Raw genomic sequence first — 25,432 nt, forward strand, 5'->3', positions numbered from 1 at the left:
TCTAGTTTGCAAGCAAACCAGACAACAATCACGCATACATGCCAAACTATATACATAATTACATATATACAACATACCAAGGGTATGATAGCAACACCAACACTGCAACAGCAGAAGGAGAATATTCCAGACCAGGCACCAAATCGAACGTTCTTCCTAAGGGTGGGAAGGGTGGGAGTGTAATAACCAAGGCGAGATGAACACTCCACATGGAACGTTATGGTAAGGACATAACTTCTTTATGTGAGAGTGTTCAATCTCGCCTTTGTTCTTACACATGGGTAGCGTCCCTAGCTCCATGATCCTGAGGAACTCAAGGGAGAACGTTCTTGAGCACAGTGGAACCAAAGGTTGCCCTATCCCTAGAAACCCTGTCCACTTTGTAATGAGAAATAAATGTGTGTGGTTTAGCCCAAGTAGCAGCCGCACAAATGATGTCTAAAGGTAAACGAGCTGCATGAGCCAAGGATGTAGAAATTGATCTGGTAGAATGTCCTCTGGGTTTTGCTGATAATGTTTGATCAGAATTTTCATAAACATAAATGATACAATCAGTTAGCCACTTAGAAAGAGTTCGTTTCGTAACTGCAAGACCCTTTCTGCTGTCAGCAAAAGCTATAAATAGCTGATCAGATTTCCTGTGATCTTTTGTTCTATCCAAATAAAATCTGAGTTGTCTATGGACGTCCAGTTTGTGCAACATATACTCTAATTTATTAGAGTGGTCTTTAAAGAAGGTGGGTAATTCAATGGACTGATTAATATTACTAGTAGAACAAACTTTGGGAAGAAAGGATGGATTAGTGCGTAGAGATACTCTGTCAGAATGAAAAATTAAATAGGGATGTTTGACCGAAAGGGCCTGCAGCTCAGACACCCGTCTAGCCGATGTAATAGCCACTAGAAATAATGTTTTCCATGACAAAAATTTCAAAGTGCAACTTGAAGCTGGTTCAAAGGGTGGTAGCATCAATTTAGAGAGCAATAAATTTAAATTCCACGGTGATGTCGGGCTTCTGACTGGTGGTCTGATATGAAAGGAACCTTTTAAAAAGGCTTTACAGAGTCTGTGAGCCATAATAGGTGCACCACTTTCTTCTTTATGATAGCTAGAAATGGCAGCAACCTGTACTCTTAAGGTAGCCGGAGAAGCTCCTTCCTGAAATAATTCGGTTAGAAATTCTAAGACCTTATTCAACGGAGCTGTAACAGGGTCCAACTGATGTGACTCCGCCCAGAAGACAAAACGTTTCCATTTACTAGTATAAGTCTTTATGGTAGAAACTTTATGAGAAGCTACCAAAATATCCTGAACCGTCAAGTAAGGGAATTGACCTGGCTAAAAGGAGCAGCCAAGCTGCTAGATGGAGAGATTCCAGGGATGGGTGAGGAACTCCTGACGAGTGAGTCAGTAAATCTGGCTCTGGGTCCAGCATCCAAGGTCTGCATATGCGGTGATGCAAAAGAAAGGGAACCAAATTTGACGAGGCCAGAACGGAGCAATGAGAATTATAGTCCCCTGAAGGTTGTTTGCTTTCTGCAGAAACTTTGCAATCAGGGGAAATGGAGGAAAGGCATATAGGAGACCCGGGGCCAATCGTGCACCAGCGTCCCTTGGGACTTCCCTGGAGGGTAATAGGGCAAAGTAGCTGCTGGATTTGGCGTTCATTGGAGACGCAAACAGATCGCAGGTAGGCTGGCCCCATTTGCGAAAAATCTGTTCCGCAACTGACTGTTTGAGGGACCACCGTGAGGCAATAGTATTGTTCTGCTCAGCCTGTCGGCTATGACGTTGGATGACCCGGGATGTGCGTTGCATCAGAAAGCGACCGTGGACTCTGCCCATTGCCAAATTCTCATGGCCTCTCTGCATAGTTGGTAGGACCTGGTTCCCCCTTGCTTGTTTATGTACCAGACTACGGACATGTTGTCTGTCTGAACTGCAATGGTCCCTGGAGGAAGAAGGGGAGCAAAGTGTTGCAACGCCAAGAACACTGCCCTCAACTTCAGAACATTGATGTGCAGATTGTACTCCAGATTGGTCCATTCGCCTTGGACTGTCTGTCCCTGAAAGATGCCCCCCCACCCTATCAGGGAAGCATCCGTGGTTATCGTCGCTGACGGTGTGGGTAGCACAAATGGTCTTCCGCCGGATAGGTTGCAAGTCTGTAACCACCACATCAGGTGTGATTTGCATGTTTTCGTTATCAAAATTTCGTGAGTCAGTGGAAGTTGTTGGAATGACCATTGTGCAAATAGAAGCCATTGTAGCACTCTCATGTGCAGTCTTCCCAATGGAATTGCTATGAGAGAAGCTGCCATGAGACCCAAAACTTTCAGAACAATTTTTGCTGGGGATTTTCTGGACGACAGCAGAAGGGAAATGTTGAACTGAAGTGCTAGTATCCTTTCTGTCGGGAGTTTTAGAACTAACTGACGCGTATCTAATTCCGCTCCTATAAATAAGATATGCTGTGATGGCTGTAGCAAAGATTTTTCGAAATTTACTGAAATGCCAAGGTGTGTACAAAGTTGTAGGGAGTAATCCCTGGCTTGTATCAGTTGATGCCTGGTGGTGGCAGACAGGAGCCAGTCGTCCAGATACGGAAACACCTGGAATCCTAGGCGCCTCAGATGAGACGCTACCACTGCCATGCATTTGGTGAAGACCCTGGGGGCTGTGGTCAGGCCAAAGGGCAGGGCTCGAAACTGATAGTGACTGGCTCCCAGCCGGAAGCGCAAGTGATCTCTGGACGCCCTGGCCATTTTGATGTGGTAGTATCGTCCTTCAGATCTATTGAGCACATCCAATCGTCCTTCTGTAAGAATGGAAGGATCGATTGAAGCGTGACCATTCAGAACTTTTCCTTCTTGACAAAGGTGTTGAGATGACTTAGGTCCAGAATTGGCCTCCAGTCCCCTGTTTTCTTTGGAACTAAAAGAACCTTGAGTAAGTTCGAATCCTATTTGGTCCGCTGGGACTGGTTGGATGACTCTTTTTTAGCAGCTTTGAAATTTCTGTAGCTGCTGGGTCTCGTAGATGGGGTGGTACATCTGGGAGTTTTTCTTTGGAATGGGGTGGATAGAAATGGGATTTTGTAACCTCTGGTAACAACGCTTTTACCCAATTGTCTGAAGAGAGGTTTTGCCAGGCCTGAGGGTATAAAGCTAAGCGACCCCGACTGCCTCCAGAGCAGGACAGTCGGGCCTCCTCTCAGGAGTGCTGAAAAGGTTTGCCAGGAGGTTATCCCTGTCACCTTGGTTTTGCGGACCCTGCCGCCGGGCGGCGTCTTCCACCTCTGCCCCCTCTGCCTCTAGAGGGGCATCACCCTGTGTCTGGAAAAGATCTTTGGGGTTTTCAAACCACATTTTCCACCACGTTGCCCTTTGGGTGCGGTCTGGAAGGGGTGGAAAACGGACTCCGCAGACAGAGTCTTTCCCTCCTGTTCACACGGGTAAGGGTCTCCTTTACTTTAGGGCCAAAAGTGTGGCTCCATCAAATGGGGCGTTAGTAAAGGAAGACTTGAAGGCTTCCAAATGAACATAAGCGCATCCAGGATTGCCTACGAAGAGCAATCGCTGAAGCCGCTGCCCTACTCGATCCTTCGCTGCATAGGATATCAGCCTCATGGACGAGTTCACAATAGACGTAAGGGTGTTGAGCTGCTGTAACTTTCTCTGAGACAGCAGCATCTGTAGCACCCTGGAGGGTATCTCCCAACTCTTTGACTAGATCCTCTGTAAACGAGTAAAATGGGTCAAATAGTTCAGGGGCATAGAGAAAGCCGCTGAACTGAAAATGCGCTTCCCATATCTGTCCATGGTCCTAGAATCTTTGTTAGGCGGATGGACAGATGAGGAAGACTCCGACATCTCCTTTTTCGTGGCCGCTGCCACCACCATGGCGTCTACTGGAACTCCTTTGGTAAGGTAAGCTTTGTCCTGTGGTGCCGTAATGTACTTATTTGGCTTCCTAGGGACAGGTTCCACCGTGTCAGGAGTCCCGCCCTTCGAGCAATTAATTCCATTAACTCATCAAAGGGCGGAGTGACCCAGGAGGAGGAAGGACGGAACCGAATCGATCCGTGCCGAGGCCCCGAGAGGGAGAGTCGGAACCGAAACATCGGTCCGACTCTCGGTCCCGGAACCAAGGACAGATCTTCGGGCCCGAGACTCCGGTACCGGATCGGATGGAGTCGAGGTAAACGGTGCCGACCGAGAAAAAGACGGTTCTGGCACCGAGGGCTCCACAATCATCAGGTCAGCTTCTTCCGCCCAAGACAGAACAGGTCTCGGAGGAGGAACAGATGGAGATAGTGGCAGGCCTTCAAGTCTCGACATCAACTGAGAGGAGACCAAATAAGCTTGGACAGGGCCGTATGCTCCAGTTGTTTCTGCACCACACGGTCCACGTCGGTGTCGGAAAGGGCTCTAGAAGAACGAGTCGAAGGGATCGAAGACGGAGCCGACCTCAACAGAGTCGGTGGAGGGCTCCGTCACGGTTCCAAGACTCGAGGCTCGAAACTGCCAACAGTTGAACACTCGGCCCAAGTCTGTGGAACCGGTGATCTAACTAGACTCAAGAGCTCGGGCCGATGACTTTGGCTCCGACGCGCCCTTCTCAAGACTTGGATGCCTGGTCTGAAGCATCCAAAGCCTCCTGGAAAGAGGGTTTCAGCAATCCTCTATCCATCAGTTTCCTGCGCCTATCTGTCATGACCCTTCCACTAAAAGAGTGACAAATAGAGCAGTCCTCTTGTAAGTGGAGAGGGCCAAGATAGTAGACACAGGAACTGTGGTTGTCTGTGACCGACATTTTTTGGCCACACTGACAACGTTTAAAACCAGATTTCATCTTTTCAGACATATTAACAAATGAGAACACAGTCCAGTCCAGTAAAAAGTCCAATCCAGTAAAAATGTCAAATCCGGGAATAAGAGTCTGTTTGATAAAGCTAAAAACAAGACTACCACAAGTTTTTAGTCAAAGAAGTCGAACCAAAGTCCAATCCAGCAATAACTGCCAAAAGGCAAGACTACAAAAATTTTAGTCACAAGTCTAAGAAGGGGTAGGCCCCGAAAAACTCTAACTCGAAAGTTAACAAGTTAACTTATTCTAAGTATAGAGAATACCTGACACTCACACACCTACTCTTACTTAAGTAACTAGAATTTAAAGAAACTTTTTGAAAATTAGTACAGAATAGATAAAATATCTTATCTGAACAGCCCCGAGCTAGTCTCCAGCGATGCGTACTGCAGCAGCGGCAAACTAGATCTGAGGTAAAGGCAGAGGGGGATTGTGGGTATTAGATGTCCTCGAGCTTCTTCTCGATGCAGAGCTTGCAGTCGGCCGGCACGGAGCCGAGGATCGGCTCCGAACCCATGTGTAAGAACAAAGGCGAGATTGAACACTCTCACATGGTTAAAAACCTCACCCACTATCTCTTTACATTAGCTTTTCTTTCTTCCACAGTCTCGTGATAGTTTTTACCACTATCCAAGAGTTAGCAACGCCTGACCATGACCAACTTCCTCCATTTCTGAATTCCTATTCAATACCAATTCCTGTGTTAACTGTACTGTTGAACCCTATAATTGTTCAGTCAACTCTTGCAAGTCTTTTTTCAGTTCTCCAAGTGTTGTACATGACCAGAAAATATGTTCACAGCTACCCCCTCCCCCCAGAGTTCCATATCTAACATTTTCCACCTGTGAGAATAGTCAATGAAGCCCACTAGGTATCTCTGTGGACTCCCCATGTGAAAGTCCTAATTTTTTTTTTAACTCAGTTGCACAATCAGTCAAACATCTCCCTCCAGTGTTTCAATGCAACTTGCCTTCCTAATCTCTCACTCCAATCCTGTCTTAATTTTTCAAACTGCCCAACTGTCAATGTTTTGTTGGCTCAACTTAATTTTCTTCATTTGAGGCCACTGATATCTTGGCCTAATCAACAGCTTAACCAGTCCTGATGATCCTTCCCCCTCTCCACTTGTTTTTGCATGCATCCTTTTATTAATCCCATGTACACAAACCTCTTCTTGTTTGTTAACCTACACTTCTCCTTGGCATTTTCAATTAATCTGTTTTTCTCTTCTAATCTGTTCCTAAAACCAAAGTTAATTTTTTTATTGTTTACTTACTGACCAAGGTTTCATTCCCATTTTTATTGGCCCTTTACCCAGACAATAAAAGCTATTCAGAAAAAGAAGCAAATAATTATCAGAAAAAGGAATAAAAACACATTTAAGGAAATGTGAGATACTGCATAAAGTACAGTTGTGTACACTTACCATAAATGTAGATGTTTGAGTGTATTCACTGTTGCAGTCATTACATTTGGGTAATCTGCTGGCAGGTTGCCCTCAGTCGGCCTGATTAACAAAGTCTTGGGTCCTGCGTTGGTTGCTGTCCTTTCTTCCATGACGTCAGGGGTATAAAACATGCAGCTGACGCCATTACATCTGTTTTTCTTGCCCCAGATGTCAGGTGCCCCCCAAATGGGGAGTAAAATATATATATATATATATATATATATATATATACATACATACATACATATATACACACATATATACATATATATATATATATATATATATATATATATGTGTGTATATATATATATATATATATATATATATATATATATATATATATACATATAATTTAAAATACAAAAAATATATACCTCCAAACAAAAGCAAATACACCAAAAATGCTTTTAAGCATAGTAAAAGAGAGTAGAGTTATAGTAACAGAAAAACAGGGGGCTGGAGGGTGGGTAACCAGGACTGCAACAGTGAATACACTCGAACATCTCCATTTAATAAGTGTACACAACTGTACTATGTTCTTCGTGTTTCACTGTTAGAGTCATTACATTTGGGTAGATTCCCAAAGCTATGGTTGGGAGGACGAATTTATATCACAGTAGGACCAGCTATAAGGCCCTGCAGGATAACAGTGGCAAAGCCAGCTCTGGATTTAGAGAAGAAAGGTAAATGGCAATGTTTGGTGAACGTATGAACTGAGCTCCAGGCAGCAGCTTCTAGAATGTCTCTGGTAGGAACACCTCTGAGAAAGGCTGTAAAAGTAGATGCAGCCCTGGTGGAATGAGATCTGATCCCCTGGTGGATAGTTTTACCATGGTGCATATAGCAGAAATGAATACAATGGCTTATTCAACTGGAAATAGTCTGCTTTGAAATAGCCTTTCCCTCTGCCCCTGCAGCAAAAGCCACCAGTAGTTGTTCAGATTTTCTTAAGAGATTTGATTTTGTCCTGTTTAAGTAAAATCCAAGTTGTCTGTGCATATCCTATGAATGCAGAATCCGCTCCCTGTGGATTGGGAAAGAAAGTTGGCAAATGAATGGCCTAAGAGCCACACTGGATACCACCCTTAGGCATGAAGGATGGATTGGTCCTGAGAGACACCCTGTCCGCATGAAAAATAATGAAAGGCTCCACTGCCATAAGAGCCTGTAATTCAGAAATCCTTCTAGCTGAGGTGACTGCTAAAAGGAAAGCTGTTTTCCAGGAGAGAAATTTTAAGTCTGCAGTATCAGCTGGCTCGAAAGGAGGGAGAATTAGTTTTTCTAAAACAAAATTGAGGTCCCAGGCAGGGGATGGGGCTCTCCTGGGAGAACTTAAGTTTTTGGCCCCTCAGAGATACTGCTTTAGCATTCTACAGGCACCTACAAGAATGCATGGATCATGCTATCCCAAGCAAAACCAAAACTCACTCCTCCAAGAAAAGGAAACCAGTTTGGTGGACCCCTGCCATAAACAAGCTATACAATAGCAGAAGAAAACCAGCACAGGAGAGTAAAATCCCAAGAAGGGAAGACATCCCTGATCAGTATCAGCTAGAAACTATGATCCCTCATAAAATCATCCAAGGCGAGCTTCGAAAGAAAAATTGCCAAGGACTCCAAAGATAAAGTACAGTTTTGTACCGACCATAAATGTAGATGTTCGAGTGTATTCACTGCTGCAGTCATTACACTTGGGTTATCCTGCCATCAGGCAGTCCCGCAGTCGGCCAGAGTTCCAAAGTCTTGGTCCGGAGTCAGTTGCTGTCACTTCTTCCCAGACGTCAGTGCTCCAGGGGTATATAAGATGCAGCCGACGCCATTTTCTTCAGTTTTTCTTGCCCCAGATGTCAGGTGCCCCCAAACAGGTAGGCAATACATATTGCTAATAAAACATACATAAAAAGTAAAACCAAAACCTTCAGTTACCAGCAAGTACACCACATAGGTAGTACAGGGTAGAAAGGTATAGTTAAGTCCCAGCTAAGAAAGAGGGGATGGAGGGAGGGTAACCTGGACTGCAGCAATGAATACACTCTAACATCTACATTTATGATAGGTACAAAACTGTACTATGTTCGTCGTGTTTCACTGCTGCAGTCATTACACTTGGGTTGAATCCCAAAGCTAAGGTTGGGTGGCTGGTTCTATAGAGGATTTGGGGTGGCTATGAGGCCCTGTAGCACTGCAGTGGCAAAGCCAGCTCTGGATTTAGAATAAAGAGGCAAGTGATAATGTTTGGTAAAGGTGTGCACTGAATTGCAAGTTGCTGCTTCCAAGATATCTTTGTTAGGTACTCCTCTAAGGTAGGCAGTTGAAGTGGCTGTTGCCCTGGTGGAATGTGGCCTAATGTTGCTAGGTACAGTTTTCCCATGCTGTGTGTAGCAGAAACAGATACAGTGTCCTATCCACTTTGAAATGGTCTGCTTTGAAATAGCCTTTCCCTGTGATCCTGCAGCATATGCTACAAACAATTGCTCAGTTTTCCTGAAAGCTTTTGTTTTGTCCAAGTAGAAACATAACTGCCTGTGTATGTCCAATGAATGCAGATGTCTCTCCCCTTTATTCTGGGGATTTGGATAAAAAGTTGGCAAGTGAATAGTTTGGTTAAGAGCCACACTGGATACCACCTTTGGCATAAATGAAGGGTTTGTTCTTAAAGAAACAATGTCTTTGTGAAAAATGATGAAAGGCTCCACTGCCATTAGTGCCTGTAACTCTGAGACTCTTCATGCTGAGGTTATTGCCAGAAGCAGAGCAGTTTTCCATGACACATTTTAATTCTGCTGAATTGGCTGGCTTAAAAGGAGGTAAAGTTAGTTTTTCCAAGACAAAATTGAGGTCCCAAGTTGGTGTTGGTGCTCTCCGGGGTGGTCTTATGTTTTTAGCCCCTCTGAGATACTGTTTTAGCAATGGATGAGAGAAAATAGGAGGATTTGTGTTGTAATGAGCCAAGATGGCAGAGGCGTGGATCTTAATGGATAAAAAGGATAGGCCTTTGTCCAGCATCTCAGTTAAGTATTGTAATATCTGAGGAATATTTGGAACAAAAGGGTCAAAGCCTTGAGCCTGGTTCCAGGCACAGAATCTCTTCCACTTTTCTGAATAGGATTTCCTGGTGCTAGGCCTCCTGGCCTCCAAAATGACATCCATAACAGCTTTAGAGAGAAGTGCTGTCTGCTTGACTAAGGAATCTGCCATGCAGCCAGATTTAAGGTTTTGAGCTGGCTGTGCAGATCTGATTGTTCTGTTGAGTAAGATGATGAGGAATTTGAGGTAAAATCCATGGTGGGCCTTGAGCTAAGTTCTTTTAAGACTGGGTACCAGTGCTGGTGTGGCCAGTCTGGGGCAATCAGGATCATTTGCGGCTTTTCTTGTCTGGCTTTTAGGAGTACCTTTGAAAGGAGTGGCAGTGGTGGGAAAGCATAAACTTTTAGGCTTTTCCAGCTGAATGAGAGAGCATCCACTTTCCATGCTTGAGTGTGGCAAGTCCTTGTGCAGAATTTCTGTAGTTGGCAATTCATTGGGGAGGCAATAAGATCTATGTCTGGGCACCCCCAGTTTTGCGTTATCATGCTGAATACTTGTGGATATAATTTCCACTCGTGAGGATCCATGATGTTTCTGCTTAAGTCGTCTGTCAGAGTATTTTTATTTCCTGGCAGGAACTGTGCTTGCAGATGAACTTGATAGGTTAGAGCTGTGTTCAACAAGGTCATGGCTTGTCTGCAGAGGGGATAAGAATGAGTGCCCCCTTGCTTGTTTATGTACCACATAACTGTGGTGTTGTCTGTCTTTAGTAATAGTTGACCTGAATGCAGAGGGTCCTTGAAAGCAGTTAGGGCATTTTGTACAGCTAGCATCTCTTTTTGATTGATGTGAAGATGCATTTGGTCTGCGGCCCACTTGCCCTGAATACATTTTCCTGCCATGTGTGCTCCCCAGGTGTAATCCAAAGCATACTGTCAGCCTGGCTGTGGGTAGAGTGAAAGGCTGTCCCTTGTTGTGGTAACATGCCTGTGCCAACCATCAAAACTCCTGTTGTAGGCAGGGAATAAGTGGTATTACTGGTTTCCACACTGTGACAGTGTTGAGTCCAAACACTTTTTAGGTACCATTGTAATTTCCTCATATGCAGTCTGGCACATGATATTAGTAGTATGCAGGACACCATGAACCCCAAGGCCTGCATAATATTTCTTGCAGGGAGTTGGGTCTTTGTTGCCATCAATTGAAAGTACTGAGTCAGTTGTCCTTGTTTGTCTGATGTGAGATGAGCCATCTGGGCCGTTGTATTTAAGCTGGCACCCAGGAATATTATCTCTTGTGAGGGCACTAGTTTTGATTTCTTTTTGTTTACTGTGTACCCCAGGAAAATTAGCAATCTTTTTACAAACGCCAGATGCTTTAGAAGAATGTCCTTGCTCTCTGCTTGAATAAGGCAGTCATCCGAGTAGGGATATATTTGAATTCCTTTTTGTCTGCAAAATGCAATTACTTGTGCCAGGCATTTTGTGAAGACCCTGGGCGCAGTAGATAAGCCAAAGGGCAGTGCAGAGAATTGGTAATGCATTGAGCCAGCTATGAATCTGAGGTATCTTCTGCAATTTTGTCTGATAGGGACATGCAGGTATGCCTCTTTGAGGTCCAAGGTAACAAGACAAGCCTTCTTACCCAGCATGGGAAGAAGCTGCTGTAGTGTCAACATTTTGAATTTCGGAACATCCAGGTAAGTATTTAGAGTAGAAAAGTCCAGTATAGGTCTCCAGGCTTTGTCCTTTTAGGGACCAGGAAAAGACGAGTAAAATCCTTGTCCTTGTTCCTGTTGTGGCACTTTTTGAATAGCTCTCATGTCCATGAGGGCTGTAATTTGTTTTTGTGCCTCTGCCCATTGATTTTGTGGCAGGTCTGGCATTCCTTTTGGCCTTGGTAGAGTGTGAAAGTGGAACCTGTAACCTTGAGACACAATATTCAGAACACATTTGTCTTGGGTGATTATATGCCAGTTTTGTGAAAAAAATGCTAGTTTTCCCCCCTAAGGGAACTGCCAAAAGGTAAGTGCTTGGTATTTGAAGGGGGGAGTCATTGGGACTGTTTCCTATAAGGTTGTGACTTGTCCTCCCCCCTCCTTTTGGGGTAACCCCACTGTCGTGGTGTGTAAGAGCCTTGAGGCTGAGATCTGCCTCTTGGGTGTCTGTATCTGCCTCTTTGTGGTCTGACACTGGAAAGGACCAATTTTTTGAAGGCCAATTTCTGCTAAATCGAGGTGGCTGTACCTGTAAGAAATCCTTCACTGTCTGCATAGATTTTGCCTTATCCTCCATTTTCTTTAATACCTTTTCTGCCTTAACACTAAATAAAATATCCTGTTGTAAAGGAGCATCCAATAATTTTGCCTTAACATGATCAGGTAAAACTTGTTCTTTTAACCAAGCATGCCTTTGAATCACAGATCCTGTAACTGCTGCTCTACAAGAAGCCTCTAATGAATCAAAACCACATTGCAGAGTATGTTTTCCCACTTGTTCAGCTGCATGCAATAAATCCTGCATTTCCTTATAGTCAGGATGTTCTGAGCTTGTAAGCATTTTCGGTTTTAACCGAGAAATTAAATATTGTTGGTATTTAAAGCATGTGAAACTGGCAATTTAAAGCCCTTACTGCTAAAGTTGCAGAAGTGTAAACTTTCTTCCCCCATCTGTCTAATGCTCTAGAATCCCTGTCAGGGGGAACTGGATTTTTAGCCGTGGAAGCCTTTACCCCTTTGGGACCCTGGAAAATAAATAGTTTCTGTGTCAGCAACAGGGTTTTTGTAAAGAAATTTGTGAGAGTCAGGGACTCTGTAGTACCTTTCTGGCTTGACTGGAGCAGGGGGCACAGAATCAAGATTTAAACTGGATTCAGAGAACACATCAGCCACAATATCCAACACTGTTGGAATAGCCAGGGGCCTGTGCTGAGGCAATAAAAGGAAGTCTCTGAGCCTTTTCTTGGATTCTGAATAATCCTGGCCCTCCCAATGGAAATGCTCCCTTCATGGTATGTAAAGTTTCCCCAAAAGAGTAACCCTCAGGAGGAGAGGCTGAAGGGATTCATTCTTCAGCATCAGAGTCCTCATAGGGGGGTAAAGAGTATCCCTGGTCTGAAGAGGAATCAGAAGAAATGTAAACCTGATCAGAGGAGTCATAGTCTGCATCCTGCCTAGGTCTTTTATCAGGAGGGGAACGGGAACCCCTGATCAGAGTAATTAGGTCTTCGGCCATTTTGAGCATCTGTTTTTTAGGCATGGAGGCCTGTCCAGGTGAATGCTGTACTTGCTTCTTTGTCTTTAATGGAGTTTTAGACTTGGTTGTTGTTTTGATGGTAAGCTGTGAAGGTCTGAAAACCCCCTCAGAAGCCGATGCCTGCTCAGCGGCTCCGGACCCATCTGAAGGGTTAGTTTCCGTAGGCCCAATACCTTGAGTTTGCAGAGGCCTAGACATCTCCACGTGGGAGTCGGAGGCGGCCTGTGGCTCTGAGGTAGCGGGTGTCAGGGGCTGCGAAAGCACCTCACTGAGAACCGGTGACTGGCCTAGAGGAGGCTTCATTGTCAGTTTTGGAACTTGGATGCCTGTCCTTATCCTTGTCTTTGCTTTTTTTGTGTATTCCGGTCGGTTGTTCCGACGGCATGGTATAATTGAACCTAAGGCCAAAGTAATGGCGAGCAAAGTCAAAACGACGTTTAATAGTGCGCTTGTTAAATCTAGCAAAAAAACGACAACTAGTGACGTCGTGGTCTGGGCCTAGGCATGGAATACAGTAAGAATGAAAATCTTTATGAGGTATTTGCTTCCCACAAGAAATACAATTATTAACTTTTACTGACATCGGTCTGAGATAAAAATAAGGTTCTCCAACAGGGTACTTAGCTTTATTGAAGACTTTGGTTCTGAAATTCAAATTCAAAATCTCAGGAGTCGGCCGACCGGCACATGCGAACCGCTTTTGCTTCGGGCACCGCGCGGCAAGAAAGACTGGAGAAAATGGCATCGGCTGCATCTTATATACTGTTAAATCCAAATAGAATCCACGGAAAGGAGAATCAGCCAACAAAAAATAGCAATGAATAAAAACGAAGACTTTTATTTGACCACAAAACCATGTAAATCAAGCGCTTTCGCCTGGTTAATACCAGGCTTTATCAAGATAAAAAGGAAACAGCGTAACGTGGATTTAAATGTAACACTTGCAGTCACATGATAATTTGATTAATTAATCTAATAAGCAGTTAAAAAGACATCATTCAAAAATATTTATAAACATTTAAAAGAATTTTTTAAAAATATAAATTAAAGGTTCCTTATTAAATAAGAACCTTAATGTATAAAAAATTATGTAAAGTTGTAATAAATATAATAAGATAAATATATGCTTATGACACCTGTTGAAGTTGTTTTAAACCCATCATATAGTTTTGGTTATAACCTAGCCTTCCTAAGCCTGAGCACACTAGTGATGTTGATGTTCTCATTCAAGCTAGGGGGCCTTGCAGCATTCAATCTAAGTTGCCATAGGAGCTCCCTATACTCAAGACGTGTCTCCCAGCCCCCCCCCCCCCCCAGCATCTTGTGTCACCTGTTGAAGTACAACAAATTTAAGCTGCATGTTGGGACAGGCAGTAAGATGCTTGTAAAAGGCATTGGCTTCCTTCTTCTTGGAGATGTCATATACATGCTCATAACTTCTTTTTCTTAAGGGTCTCCCAGTCTTCCCAATATAAAAACTGGGACATTGGGTACATAATCCTAAATATACAACGCCCTTAGTCCCACAAAGTACAGTTTTGTACCTACCATAAATGTAGATGTCCGAACAGGAATGCATCTGCAGTCCTTACAAATGGGTTGTCCTGTCGTCAGGCAGCCCTTCGGTCGGCCGGATTCCAAAGTCTGGGTCTGGCCTCGGCTGGTGTCGCACTTCACCCGACGTCATAGCTGCAGTTCTTCGGGTATAAAGGCATCAGCCGACGTCATTTTCCTCAGTGTTTCTTGCCCCAGATGCCAGTTGCCCTCTTGGATAGCTAAATTTTGGATAAATGCCAATGTTTCCAAATAGTAGAAGGCAAACACAAAAAATAAGCATGTATGTACATATATACAAACAAATACACCACAAGAGATCCCCCCCCAGCTAGCTATTAGATGGGCAAATACCCTAGGAATACCACAGAGGGGGAGGAGGGTAATCCTGACTGCAGATGCATTCCTGTTCGGACATCTACATTTATGGTAGGTACAAAACTGTACTATGTCCTTCAAGGATGCATCTGCAGTCCTAAATGGGTAGAATACCATAGCCAAACTAGGGAGGAGGAAGAAGAAATTATGGTGTAGTTAGGATCCCTTGCAAAACAGCAGTGGCAAACCCTGCTCGGGATCTAGAGTATAAAGGTAAATTATAATGCTTGGCAAATGTATGCACGGAGGTCCAAGTAGCAGCCTCTATAATGTCCTTGGTAGCCACTCCTCAGAAGAAAGCTGTGGTAGTGGCTGTAGCCCTTGTAGAATGAGGCCTTATGTTCTGTGGAGTTTGCTTTCCATGGTAGGAGTAACAGAATCTGATGCAATTTCCTATCCACTTGGAGATTGTCTGTTTTGAAATTGCTTTTCCTTCCCTTCCTGTTGCATATGCTACCAGAAGCTGGTCAGTTTTTCTATTGCCCTTGGTTCTGTCCAGGTAGTAGCGCAACTGTCTATGTACATCCAAAGTATGCAGCAGTCTTTCCCCTGTTCTGTGGATTGGGAAGAAGGTAGGTAGGTGGATAGCCTGGTTTAAAGACACTCTGGATACCACCTTAGGCATAAATGTAGGATTTGTTCTCATGGACACTCTATCTTGATGGAAGATTAGGAAGGGTTGTACTGCCATTAAAGCCTGTAGCTCAGAAACCCTTCTTGCTGAGGTAATTGCCAGCAGAAAAGCAGTTTTCCAGGATAGGTGTTGAAGATCTGCTGTTGCTGCTGGTTCAAAAAGGGGGAGTGTCAATTTTTCTAGCACAAAGTTCAAGTCCCATGCTGGTAATGGTGGTTTCCTAGGAGGCTTTACATTTTTAATTCCTCTCAGAAACTGCCTGAGTAGAGGATGCGAGAAGACAGGGGGATCGAAGCTGTATTCTGCAGAAATAGCTGATGCATGTATCTTGATGGAGGAATAGGACAGGCCTGTATGGAAAAGCTCTGCCAAATACTCCAGGATGTTGGCAATGTCTACCTTTGACACATCTTTTCCCCTTCAGTACTCCAAATGAGAAACCTTTTCCATTTTCCTGCATAGTTCCTTCTTGTTGAAGGTCTGGGGCCTCAAGGATAATGTCTTTAACCCTTTGGGATAAATCTGGGTTAGTTGCTCTTATGTAATGTTCCAGGCAGTCAGCTGCAGAGTTTTCAGGTTTGGATGCAGGGTGTTGTAGCCGCCCTGAGTTAACAGCAAAGGAATCAGGGGGAGTGTCCACATTTTCCCCGAGACATGCTCCTCAGTAATGGGTACCAATGTTGTCTTGGCCAGTTTGGAGCTATCAGAATGATCCTTGGACGTTCCTCTTTGATTTTCAATAGCACCTTGTGCATCAAAGGAAGAGGTGGGAATGCATATGCTGTCAGGCCTTTCCAACTGAAGGATAGAGAGTCCACCTTCCAAGCAAGTGGGTGGTACGTCCTTGTGCAGAATTTCTTGAGCTGGTGATTGAGTGGGGATGCGAATAGGTCTATTTGTGGCAGTCCCCATTTCCTTGTGATGACCTTGAAGATGTCCGGGTGTAGCATCCATTCGTGAGCACCCGAGGTAGTTCTGCTTAATATGTCTGCTAGGATGTTTTCTTTTCCGGTACAAAATTGCTTGTAACTGAATGTTGTAGCTCAGAGCCATATTCCATAGGTCCAGTGCCATCCGGCATAGAGGGTATGAATGAGTGCCTCCCTGTTTGTTGATGTACCACATGACTGTGGTGTTGTCTGTCCTTATCATCAACTGCCCTTCTTGGAGGAATGGTCTGAAATTCTGGATTGCTAGTTTTACTGCCAGCATTTCCTTTTGATTTATGTGCAGGTGCAGCTGATCTGGAGTCCATAAGCCTTGTATGCACTTGTCCAGCATGTAGGCCCCCAACCGAGGTCTGAGGCGTCCGTTGTGATGGTTTGGCTTGGTTGAATGCTGTGGAAGGGCAAACCTGGGTTTGACTGGCATGCCTGAGCCCACCATAGGAACTCTTGTTTCAGGCATGGAATTAGTGGTATTTGGTTTCTAGGCTGTGCCTGTGTTGAGACCATAAATTCTTCAGGTACCACTGTAGCTTTCTCATATGCAGTCTGGCATGAGGGACCAGGATTATGCAGGATGCCATGAAGCCCAAGGCCTGCAGTACTTTCCTTGCTGTTAGTTTGTTCTGCTTTGTTAATGCCAAGAAGTAGAGAGGAAGTTGTTCTTGTTTTTCTGCAGTTAGGAATGCCATCTGTTTTACTGTGTCCAATTCTGCACCTAAGAAGGTTATTCTTTGGGATGGTATCAGTCTTGAGTTTTTATATTGACTGTATATCCCAGGGCTTGCAGTAAGCAAATGACTCTTTGTAAGTCTTCTGTTAGCTTGTTTTTGTTGTCCGCTTGTATCAGGCAGTCATCCAGGTATGGATATATTTGGATTCCCTGAAGCCTGCAGTGAGCGATTACTGATGCCAGGCATTTCGTGAACACTCTGGGCAGTAGATAAGCCAAAGGGCAATGCTGAGAATTGATAATGCTCTGATCCTGCAAGAAATCTGAGGTATCTTCTGCAATTTGGTCGTATGGGGACGTGCAGTTATGCCTCCTTGAGATCCAGAGTCACCAGCCAATACTCCTTGCCCAGCATGGGAAGAAGTTGCTGTAGGGTCAGCATTTTGAATTTTGGAACAATGATGAATGTGTTTAAAGCGGACAGGTCGAGAATAGGCCTCCAATTTTTCACTTTTCTTGGTACCAGGAATAGTCTGGAGTAAAATCCCTTTCCTTGTTCCATAGATGGTACCCTTTCCACAGCTCTCATCTTTGCTAATTGAGCTAATTGTTTTAGAGCTTCTGTCTTTTGATTTGGTGGTAGGTTTGGCATTCCTCTTTTTCCTGGTAAAGTATGGAAATGAAACCTGTAGCCTTGGTCTATAGTTTGCAAAATCCACTTGTCTCTTGTGATGTAGTGCCAGTTTTTTGAAAATAAGGCTAACTTTCCGCCTAAGGGTGCTGCTATTTGTTCCCTGGTAGGTGGTGCCAGAGCCAAGTCACTGTGATTGTCCTGTTGCAGTGGTAGTAGTTGTGTCTGTGCCTCGCTGGTTGTTACCTTGCCACTGGCGTCCCCTGTAGGCACCTCCTCTGGATTGATTTCTGCCTCTTGAACGCCTATTCCTGCCGCTCTGTGTTTTACAGGAGTCTGGAAAGGACCAATTTTTGGAGGGCCAGTTCCTGCTAAACCTTGGAGGCTGAACCTGTAAGAAATCTTTCACTGTTTGTACAGATTTTGCCTTCTCTTCCATTTTCTTCAGTACCTGCTGAGCAGGAGAACCAAATAAACTGACCTTATCCATAGGAGCATCTAATAGTTTTGCTTTAACATGATCCGGCAAGACCTGTTCTTTCAACCATGCATGCCTTCTTATAACTGTGCCAGTCATGGCTGATCTAAAGGAAGCCTCCAGTGCATCATCGCCACATTTTAAAGAATGGTTACTAACCTGCTGAATGTTATGCACCATTTCTAGAACATATTTCTTATCTAAAGAATCATCAGAGGACAGTTTCTTAGTTAACTGATCAAGCATAAACTCCTGGTATTGGATCATATGAAACTGACAGTTCAATGCCCTAGCTGAGAGAGTAGCAGAGGTGTATACTTTTTTACCCCATCTCTCTAAGGACCTGGATTCCCTTTCAGAGGGGAGAGGGTTTTAACTGAGGTCGAAGCTACTGCCTTAGGCCCCTGGGAGATAGTCTCGGGATCTGCAAAAGGGGCCTTGTACAAATGGTGATGCGTGTCCGGGACCCTGTAGAACCTATCGGGCTTAGCAGGGGCTGGAGGTAAAGTATCAGGAGCAGTGCAAGCATCATTAAATGCATCATCTACAACAGGAAGAACTGGAGGTATAGCTAAAGGCCTATGTTGTGGTAAATGCAAAAAAGTCCTAAGCCTTTTCCTTGAATCTGAGAAATCTTGCCCCTGCCATTGGAATTCTCATGGCATGTAAGGTTTCCCCAAAGGAAAATTCCTCTGGTGGAGAGGCAGAATGAATCGATTCCTCAGCATCGGAGTCTTCATAAGGAGAAAAAGGAGCCTCTGGATGGTCTGTATTGTCTGTATCATCAGAAGAATCATCTGAGGACACTGGCTCAGGGGGCTCTGCTCTAGGTCTCTTTTCTGGAGGTTGAGAGGCCCTGTCTGGATGAGGTTGGGATCCCCTTATTAAAGAGATGAGATCCTCTGCCAGAGTGAGCACTTGGGAACTGGAACTGGGCCTGTGAGAGGGGGGCTTAACAGGCACAGACTTAGAAGTTTTGGCTGCTTTAGCCCTGGCAAAGGCCTTTATGGACATGGCTGCAGGCGACCTATTAGCACCACGTGCAGGGGTTGAAACATCCAAAGGGATGGTGTCCGATAATTCTTGTGAAACCACAGTAGCAGGTTGAATTTCAGAGGCCGATTCAACGAGGTTAGAAGGGCCTCGTAGTAGTCATGGATTCGACTGAAGATAGAACGCTTGCTCGGTTTCGCCGAAACCGAGACACTCGCTGTTTGCTTAACCGGTTTCGGCCGAAACCGGGGACCGCGAGTGTCGGTCCTTTTCTTTGCGTTTCTTAACTTTTGAAGTCAGTGGATCCGACGGCATTATGTACGCAAAATCTGAGCCGAAAAACTGTTCAGCAAACTCTGACCGACGTCTAAGCGTCGGTCGGTTGAAAGAAGCACAGGCTAAACAAGCTGCTACGTCGTGGTCTGGGCCTAAACAAGGTAAGCAGTAAGAGTGGAAATCTTTATGAGGTATTTGTTTCCCACAAGTTAAACAAACAGTTATTCACTTTTTCTGACATCGGCTGAGGCAAGAAAGTCCCCAACGGGGTACTTAGCTTTTTAGAAGTCTTCGAAGTAGTATTCGGTAGTAGTAATCTCTGGATCTGACCGACCGGCACTTGCGAACAGCTTCTGCTTCGGGCACCACGCGGCAAGAAAGTCTGAGGAAAATGGCGTCGGCTGATGCCTTTATACCCGAAGAACTGCAGCTATGACGTCGGGTGAAGTGCGACACCAGCCGAGGCCAGACCCAGACTTTGGAATCCGGCCGACCGAAGGGCTGCCTGACGACAGGACAACCCATTTGTAAGGACTGCAGATGCATCCTTGAAGGACATCTGTAATAACCATCCGAGTCAAACCTAAAATTCCTAGATGGGATATATAAGGGACTGTCGTTGAATATAAATGCACACTGTTTGCATGCTCCACACTTGTATGTACCCAGTCTACCAGAATGATGTCTATGTTCTATGTATTGTTTTCTTTCAAATAACCCTTTTAAATTAACATCTCTCCTTTACACAAAACTGGGACACTTCTGTACTATGTTCTTAAAATCTTCATGAAGTGTTAAAACAGGCCAATGTTTCAACACCGTTTGTTCCACCTGCTGAGAATCTTTAGAAAATGTGTAAATGAAACTATTGTGAATATCAAATTGCTCAGGTTGCTCACTTTGCTCAACCACCTGCAAACCTCTACCCAACAACGGAAAAAATTTATGTTCTCCGTTTTCAGTGACCTCTTGAGCCAATTGATTAACTAGAGAAGCAGGGTAACCTCTTTTGAAAAAAAGATTTTTCATAAAATTCACTTCATCAAAAAAATATTCATTAGTGCTAGACATCCTGGATGCACGGATTAATTGGCCTTTAATAATGCTTTTCTTTTGATGGAAAGGGAGGCCGCTGTCAAAATTCAGGTATGAATTAGAAAAGTGGCCTTCCTATAAAGTTTAGACTGGAAATTCTGATTATCATGGTCCTTGAGCAGCGTCACATCAAGATAATTTAATTCTTCATTACTAACGGTAGAAGTAAAAGATAGAAATTGTGTGGTGGAATTGATGTGACTCATAAAATCCAAAAGATGGTTCAGAGTCCCATCCCACAACAAACAGATGTCATCAAGGTACCGTATGTAATGCACTATGTGCTGAACCCAATGAGTAGCAAAAATAAAATTCTTCTCCCAGTGGTATAGCACAATGTTAGCGTATAGTGAGGCGCAGGATGCACCCATCGCTACACCCTTCTTTTGCCTAAAGATTTCACCGCTGAAATATATAAAATTGTTTTGGAGTACAATCTCCATAAACTCAACCAACAAACTAATGATATTAAAAACAAGGCCAGATTGAGAAACCAGGATCTCATTAAACCAGTCTAAACCAGTGGAATGTGGAATGCTAGAAAACAAATCCACAACATCTATAGTAACCATATAGTAACCATCAGAAGACCAGGTTTATAGAAATTACGTTCAATACCTCTAAGGAAATCCCAGGAATCCTTGCAAATGTAATGTAAAGTAGAGGCAAATTTTTTAGTAGTGTAGTCAATAAACTTGCCCAGGGGTTCTGTAATACCACCTGCACCTGAAACAATGGGTCTAAACTTCAAAGGGTCCAGTCCTTTGTGGGTCTTAGGTATCCCAAAGATCACCGGAATTCTGGGTTTGTTGACATACAGGTAGTTGTATAACTTCTCATTAATTGCACCCTGCAGCAAATGGTCAAACAGTGAAAAATTAATCTTGGAATAAGCTAGGTTTACCTCGTTCCTAGAGGTCAACTCATATTGTTCAGTGTCATGCAACATATTATAAAGATATGTGTATCATAAGCAACAGTGTACATCAAAACCACCCCACCTCCTTTATCGGGTTTCATTACCCTGACACCCTCAATTCTAAGTAAAGTAATTATGAACATGTATATGACATCTCCAAGAAGAAGGAAACCAACGCCTTTTACAAGCATCTTACTGCCTGTCCCAACATGCAGCTTAAATTTGTTGTACTTGAACAGGTGACACAAGATGCCAGGGGGGGGGGAGACTGGGAGACACGTCTTGAGTATAGGGAGCTCCTATGGCAACTTAGATTGAATGCTGCAAGGCCCCCTGGCTTGAATGAGAACATCAACATCACTAGTGTGCTCAGGCTTAGGAAGGCTAGGTTATAACCAAAACTAAATGATGGGTTTAAAACAACTTCAACAGGTGTCATAAGCATATATTTATCTTATTATATTTATTACAACTTTACATAATTTTTTATACATTATGTAAGGTTCTTATTTAATAAGGAACCTTTAATTTATATTTTTAAAAAATTATTTTAAATGTTTATAAATATTTTTGAATTATGTCTTTTTTAACTGCTTATTAGATTAATTAATCAAGGTATCATGTGACTACAAGTGTTACATTTAAATCCACGTTACACTGTTTCCTTTTTATCTTGATAAAGCCTGATATTAACCAGGCGAAAGCACTTGATTTACTTGTTTTTTGTGGTCAAATAAAGGTCTTCGTTTTTATTCATCACTATTTTTTGTTGGCGGATTCTCCTTTCCGTGGATTCTGTTTGGATTTAACCGTTTTTTGGATTTTTGTACTCATTTAGTGCATCTTATACACCCCTGGCGCACTGACGTCAGGGAAGAAGCAACAGCAACAGACGCCGGACAAAGACTTTGGAACTCTGGCCGACTGCGGGACCGCCTGACGGCAGGATAACCCAAGTGTAATGACTGCAGCAGTGAAACATGATGAACATCCACAAGGCATTCTTTAGCTATGTTAAGAATCTAAGTGGCAATGCTCAGCTCTGCTCAGAGTTGGTGCAGAATGGCACAAAATACACTAAACCGACCGATTATCACCAAAATCCTGGCAGACGTGTTCAGTGCAAACTTCACCCCCCTCTCACCCCCAAAAGGGCCCATAACCATACCAGAAGAATGTAGAGCCACTAAAATCAGACACTCAGGTTAAAACAGCCCTCTTCAATGCCAAAAACACAGCATCAATGGGACCGGAAGGTGTCCCAGGTTGCGTCCTACATGACCTCAAAGACTAACTAATCCCTCACCTAAACACACTGTTCAAACTCAGCCTCTCCACAGGCTATGTACCCATAGAGTGGCGTACAGCAATGGTCATTCCACTCCACAAAGGTGAAGCCACAAAAGACCCCGGGAACTATCGCCCTATAAGCCTGACTAGCTCTGGTCTGCAAGGCTATGGCACGCATCATCATGGAACTCTTTTAACAGAGTCATTGGGAACCTCCAAACACTGGACCCTACCCAATTCGGCTTTAAGGGCAGATCATGCCTCCTAAACCAAGGCTATAGATGAGGGAAAGGTGGTACACAGCCTACCTAGACCTCGCAAAGGCCTTCAACACCATTCCCCATTCTGGTATTATAGACAAGCTCACCAGCCTGAACATAAACCCCTACGTCACAAAATGGGTTGCCAACTGGGTCACGGACAGAACCCACATGGTGAGAGTTGCGGGAGCTAGGTCCGACTCTAAACCGGTTACAAGTGGCATTCCCCAGGGCTCAGTCCTAGGACTCCTCCTGTTCGGCATATACTTCTCAGAGGTACAGGCAAGCACAGGAGGACAATGGCTGACCAAGTTCGCAGACGACTGCAAACTAGGGGCTATAATTGACTCTCCAGCTGACACAGACATGCTCCAAAAGGGTCTCACTGAGACGGATACCTGGTGTCAAAATCATGGCCTCAAGCTAAATGCCAAAATGTGCATAGTCATCCCCTTTGGAAAAAACAAAGTACCCACAAACTACCACATAGGTGGTAGTCCCCTAAATATGGAAGGCGTAATAAGGGATCTGGGGACCCAAGTAGATAAAAATCTCTCCTTTGATAATCACATTGCCAAAGTGGTTAGAAAAAGTACAGTTGTGTACACTTACCATAAATGTACATGTTAGAGTGCATTCACTGTTGCAGTCATCACTTTTGGGGTATCTGCTTGCAGTAGCCCTCAGTCGGCCTGATTATCAAAGTCTTCGGTCCTGCGTCGGTTGCTGTCTCATCTTCCATGACATCAGGTAGTCAGGGGTATAAAGCATGCAGCCGACGCCATCACATCAGTTCTTCTTGCCCCAGATGTCAGGTGCCCCCTAATGGGAAGCAATTAAATATATACACAAGGTTATACCTCCAACAAAAAAACAAATACACCAAAAAGCTTTTAAGCATAGTAAAAAGGAATAGAGGTATAGCCAAAAGAAGTCAGGGGGCTGGAGGGAAGGTAACCGAGTGTATTCACTGTTGCAGTCCTGAACATCTACATTTATGGTAGTGTACACAACTGTACTATGTTCTTTGTGTTTCACTGTTGCAGTCATCACTTGTGGGTAGATTCCCAAAGCTAAGGATGGGAGTAGGAATTCAGATAGCATTAGGACCAGCTATAAGGCCCTGCAAGACTGCAGTAGCAAAACCAGCTCTGGAGTTAGAGAAAATTGGCAAATGGTAATGCTTGGTGAAAGTATGTACAGAACTCCAAGTAGCAGCTTCCAGGATGCCCCTGGTAGGGACACCTCTGAGAAAGGCTGTAGAGGTAGATGCAGCCATGGTTGAATGTGGTCTTATCCCTTGTGGGATAGGTTTTCCATGGTGCCTTTTAGCAGAAATGAATGTAATGGCCTATCCATTTACAAATGGTTAGCTTTGAAATGGCCTTCCCCTCTGCCCCTGCAGCAAATGCCAACAGCAGCTATTCAGATTTCCTGAAAGGTTTAGTCCTGTCCAAGTAAAATTTAAGTTGTCTGTGCACATCTAAGGAGTGCAGTATCTGTTCCCCTTTGTTCTGTGGATTAGAAAAGAAGGTTTGCAAATGAATGGACTGATTAAGAGCCACTCTGGATACTATCTTGGGCATGAAGGAGGGAGGGATTGGTCCCGTGGGACACCCTGTCCGCATGAAAGATGATGAAAGGCTCCACTGCCATAAGGGCCTGTAATTCAGACACCCTTCTTGCTGAAGTGATGGCTAAAAGGAAGGCGGTTTTCCAAGAAAGGAATTTCAACTCTGCATTTGCAGCTGGCTCAAAAGGAGGTAGAGTAAGTTTTTTCCAATACAAAGTTAAGGTCCCAGGTTGGAGTAGGGGCTCTCCTGGGTGGTCTTACGTTTCTGCCCCCTCTGAGGAACTGCTTGAGCAGTGGATGAGAGAACAGGGGTGGTTCTGTGTTGTAATGAGCTGAAATGGCTGAGGCATGAATTTTGATGGAGGAAAAGGAAAGCCCCTTGTGAAGCATCTCAGTTAAGTATTGAAGAATCTGAGGTAAATTGGGCGCTGCGGTGCCCATCCCGAGTTTGGTTCCAGGAACAGAATCTTTTCCATTTTTCAGCATACGATTTTCTAGTACTAGGCCTCCTTGCCTCCAGAATGAAATTCAACAGGTTTACTGAGGGATGGTAACAGAGAGATAAGGTAATTAGCCAGGCTGCCGGGTTCAGGATTTGAAGATGAGGGTGCAGAATCTGGCCCTTCTGCTGGGGCAGCAGTGTAGGGGGTCTGAGGCAGGTGCCAGCAGTGACACACTGCGCAAGAGGGGGTACCAGTGTTGGCGTGGCCAGTCTGGTGCAATCAGTAACATCCTTGGTTTGTCCTGTTTGATCTTTAGTAGTACCTTGGTAATGAGGAAAGGCATAAACTGGTAGGTTTTTCCAGGTGAAGGACAGGGCATCCACTTTCCAAGCTTGTTTGTGAGGAGTCCTTGTGCAGAATTTGTCCAAGTGGTAGTTCTGGGGGGAGGCAAACGGGTCTATATCTGGGCTCCCCATTTGTTTATCAACATGTATGTCTTTGGTTCCAGTTTCCACTCATGTGGGTCCATGAGATTCCTGCTTAGATCATCTGCCAGTGTATTTAGCTTTCCTGGCAGGAATTGAGCCTGTAGGTGCACTTGGTAGCTCAAGGCTATGTTCCACAGAGACGGATAGGCTAGTCTTCAGAGAGGGTATGAGTGGGTTCCCCCTGCTTGTTTATGTACCACAT

General features: G+C 44.2%; 1 protein-coding gene across 1 annotated transcript in view; it reads right to left on the minus strand.

Annotated features, from left to right (window-relative positions):
* Positions 1–25,432, minus strand: part of DDX47 (DEAD-box helicase 47) — a 596,838-nt gene that overhangs the window by 313,034 nt on the left and 258,372 nt on the right. Inside the window, exon 5 of the mRNA XM_044073445.1 lies at positions 19,931–20,166. Within this exon, the coding sequence (XP_043929380.1) occupies positions 19,931–20,166 (236 nt within the window). The remainder of the gene's footprint in view (positions 1–19,930; positions 20,167–25,432) is intronic.

The sequence above is a fragment of the Protopterus annectens genome, chromosome 1.part0, assembly GCF_019279795.1.
Source record: "Protopterus annectens isolate FY-2018-M chromosome 1.part0, PAN1.0, whole genome shotgun sequence".
Taxonomy (NCBI): Eukaryota; Metazoa; Chordata; order Ceratodontiformes; family Protopteridae; genus Protopterus; species Protopterus annectens.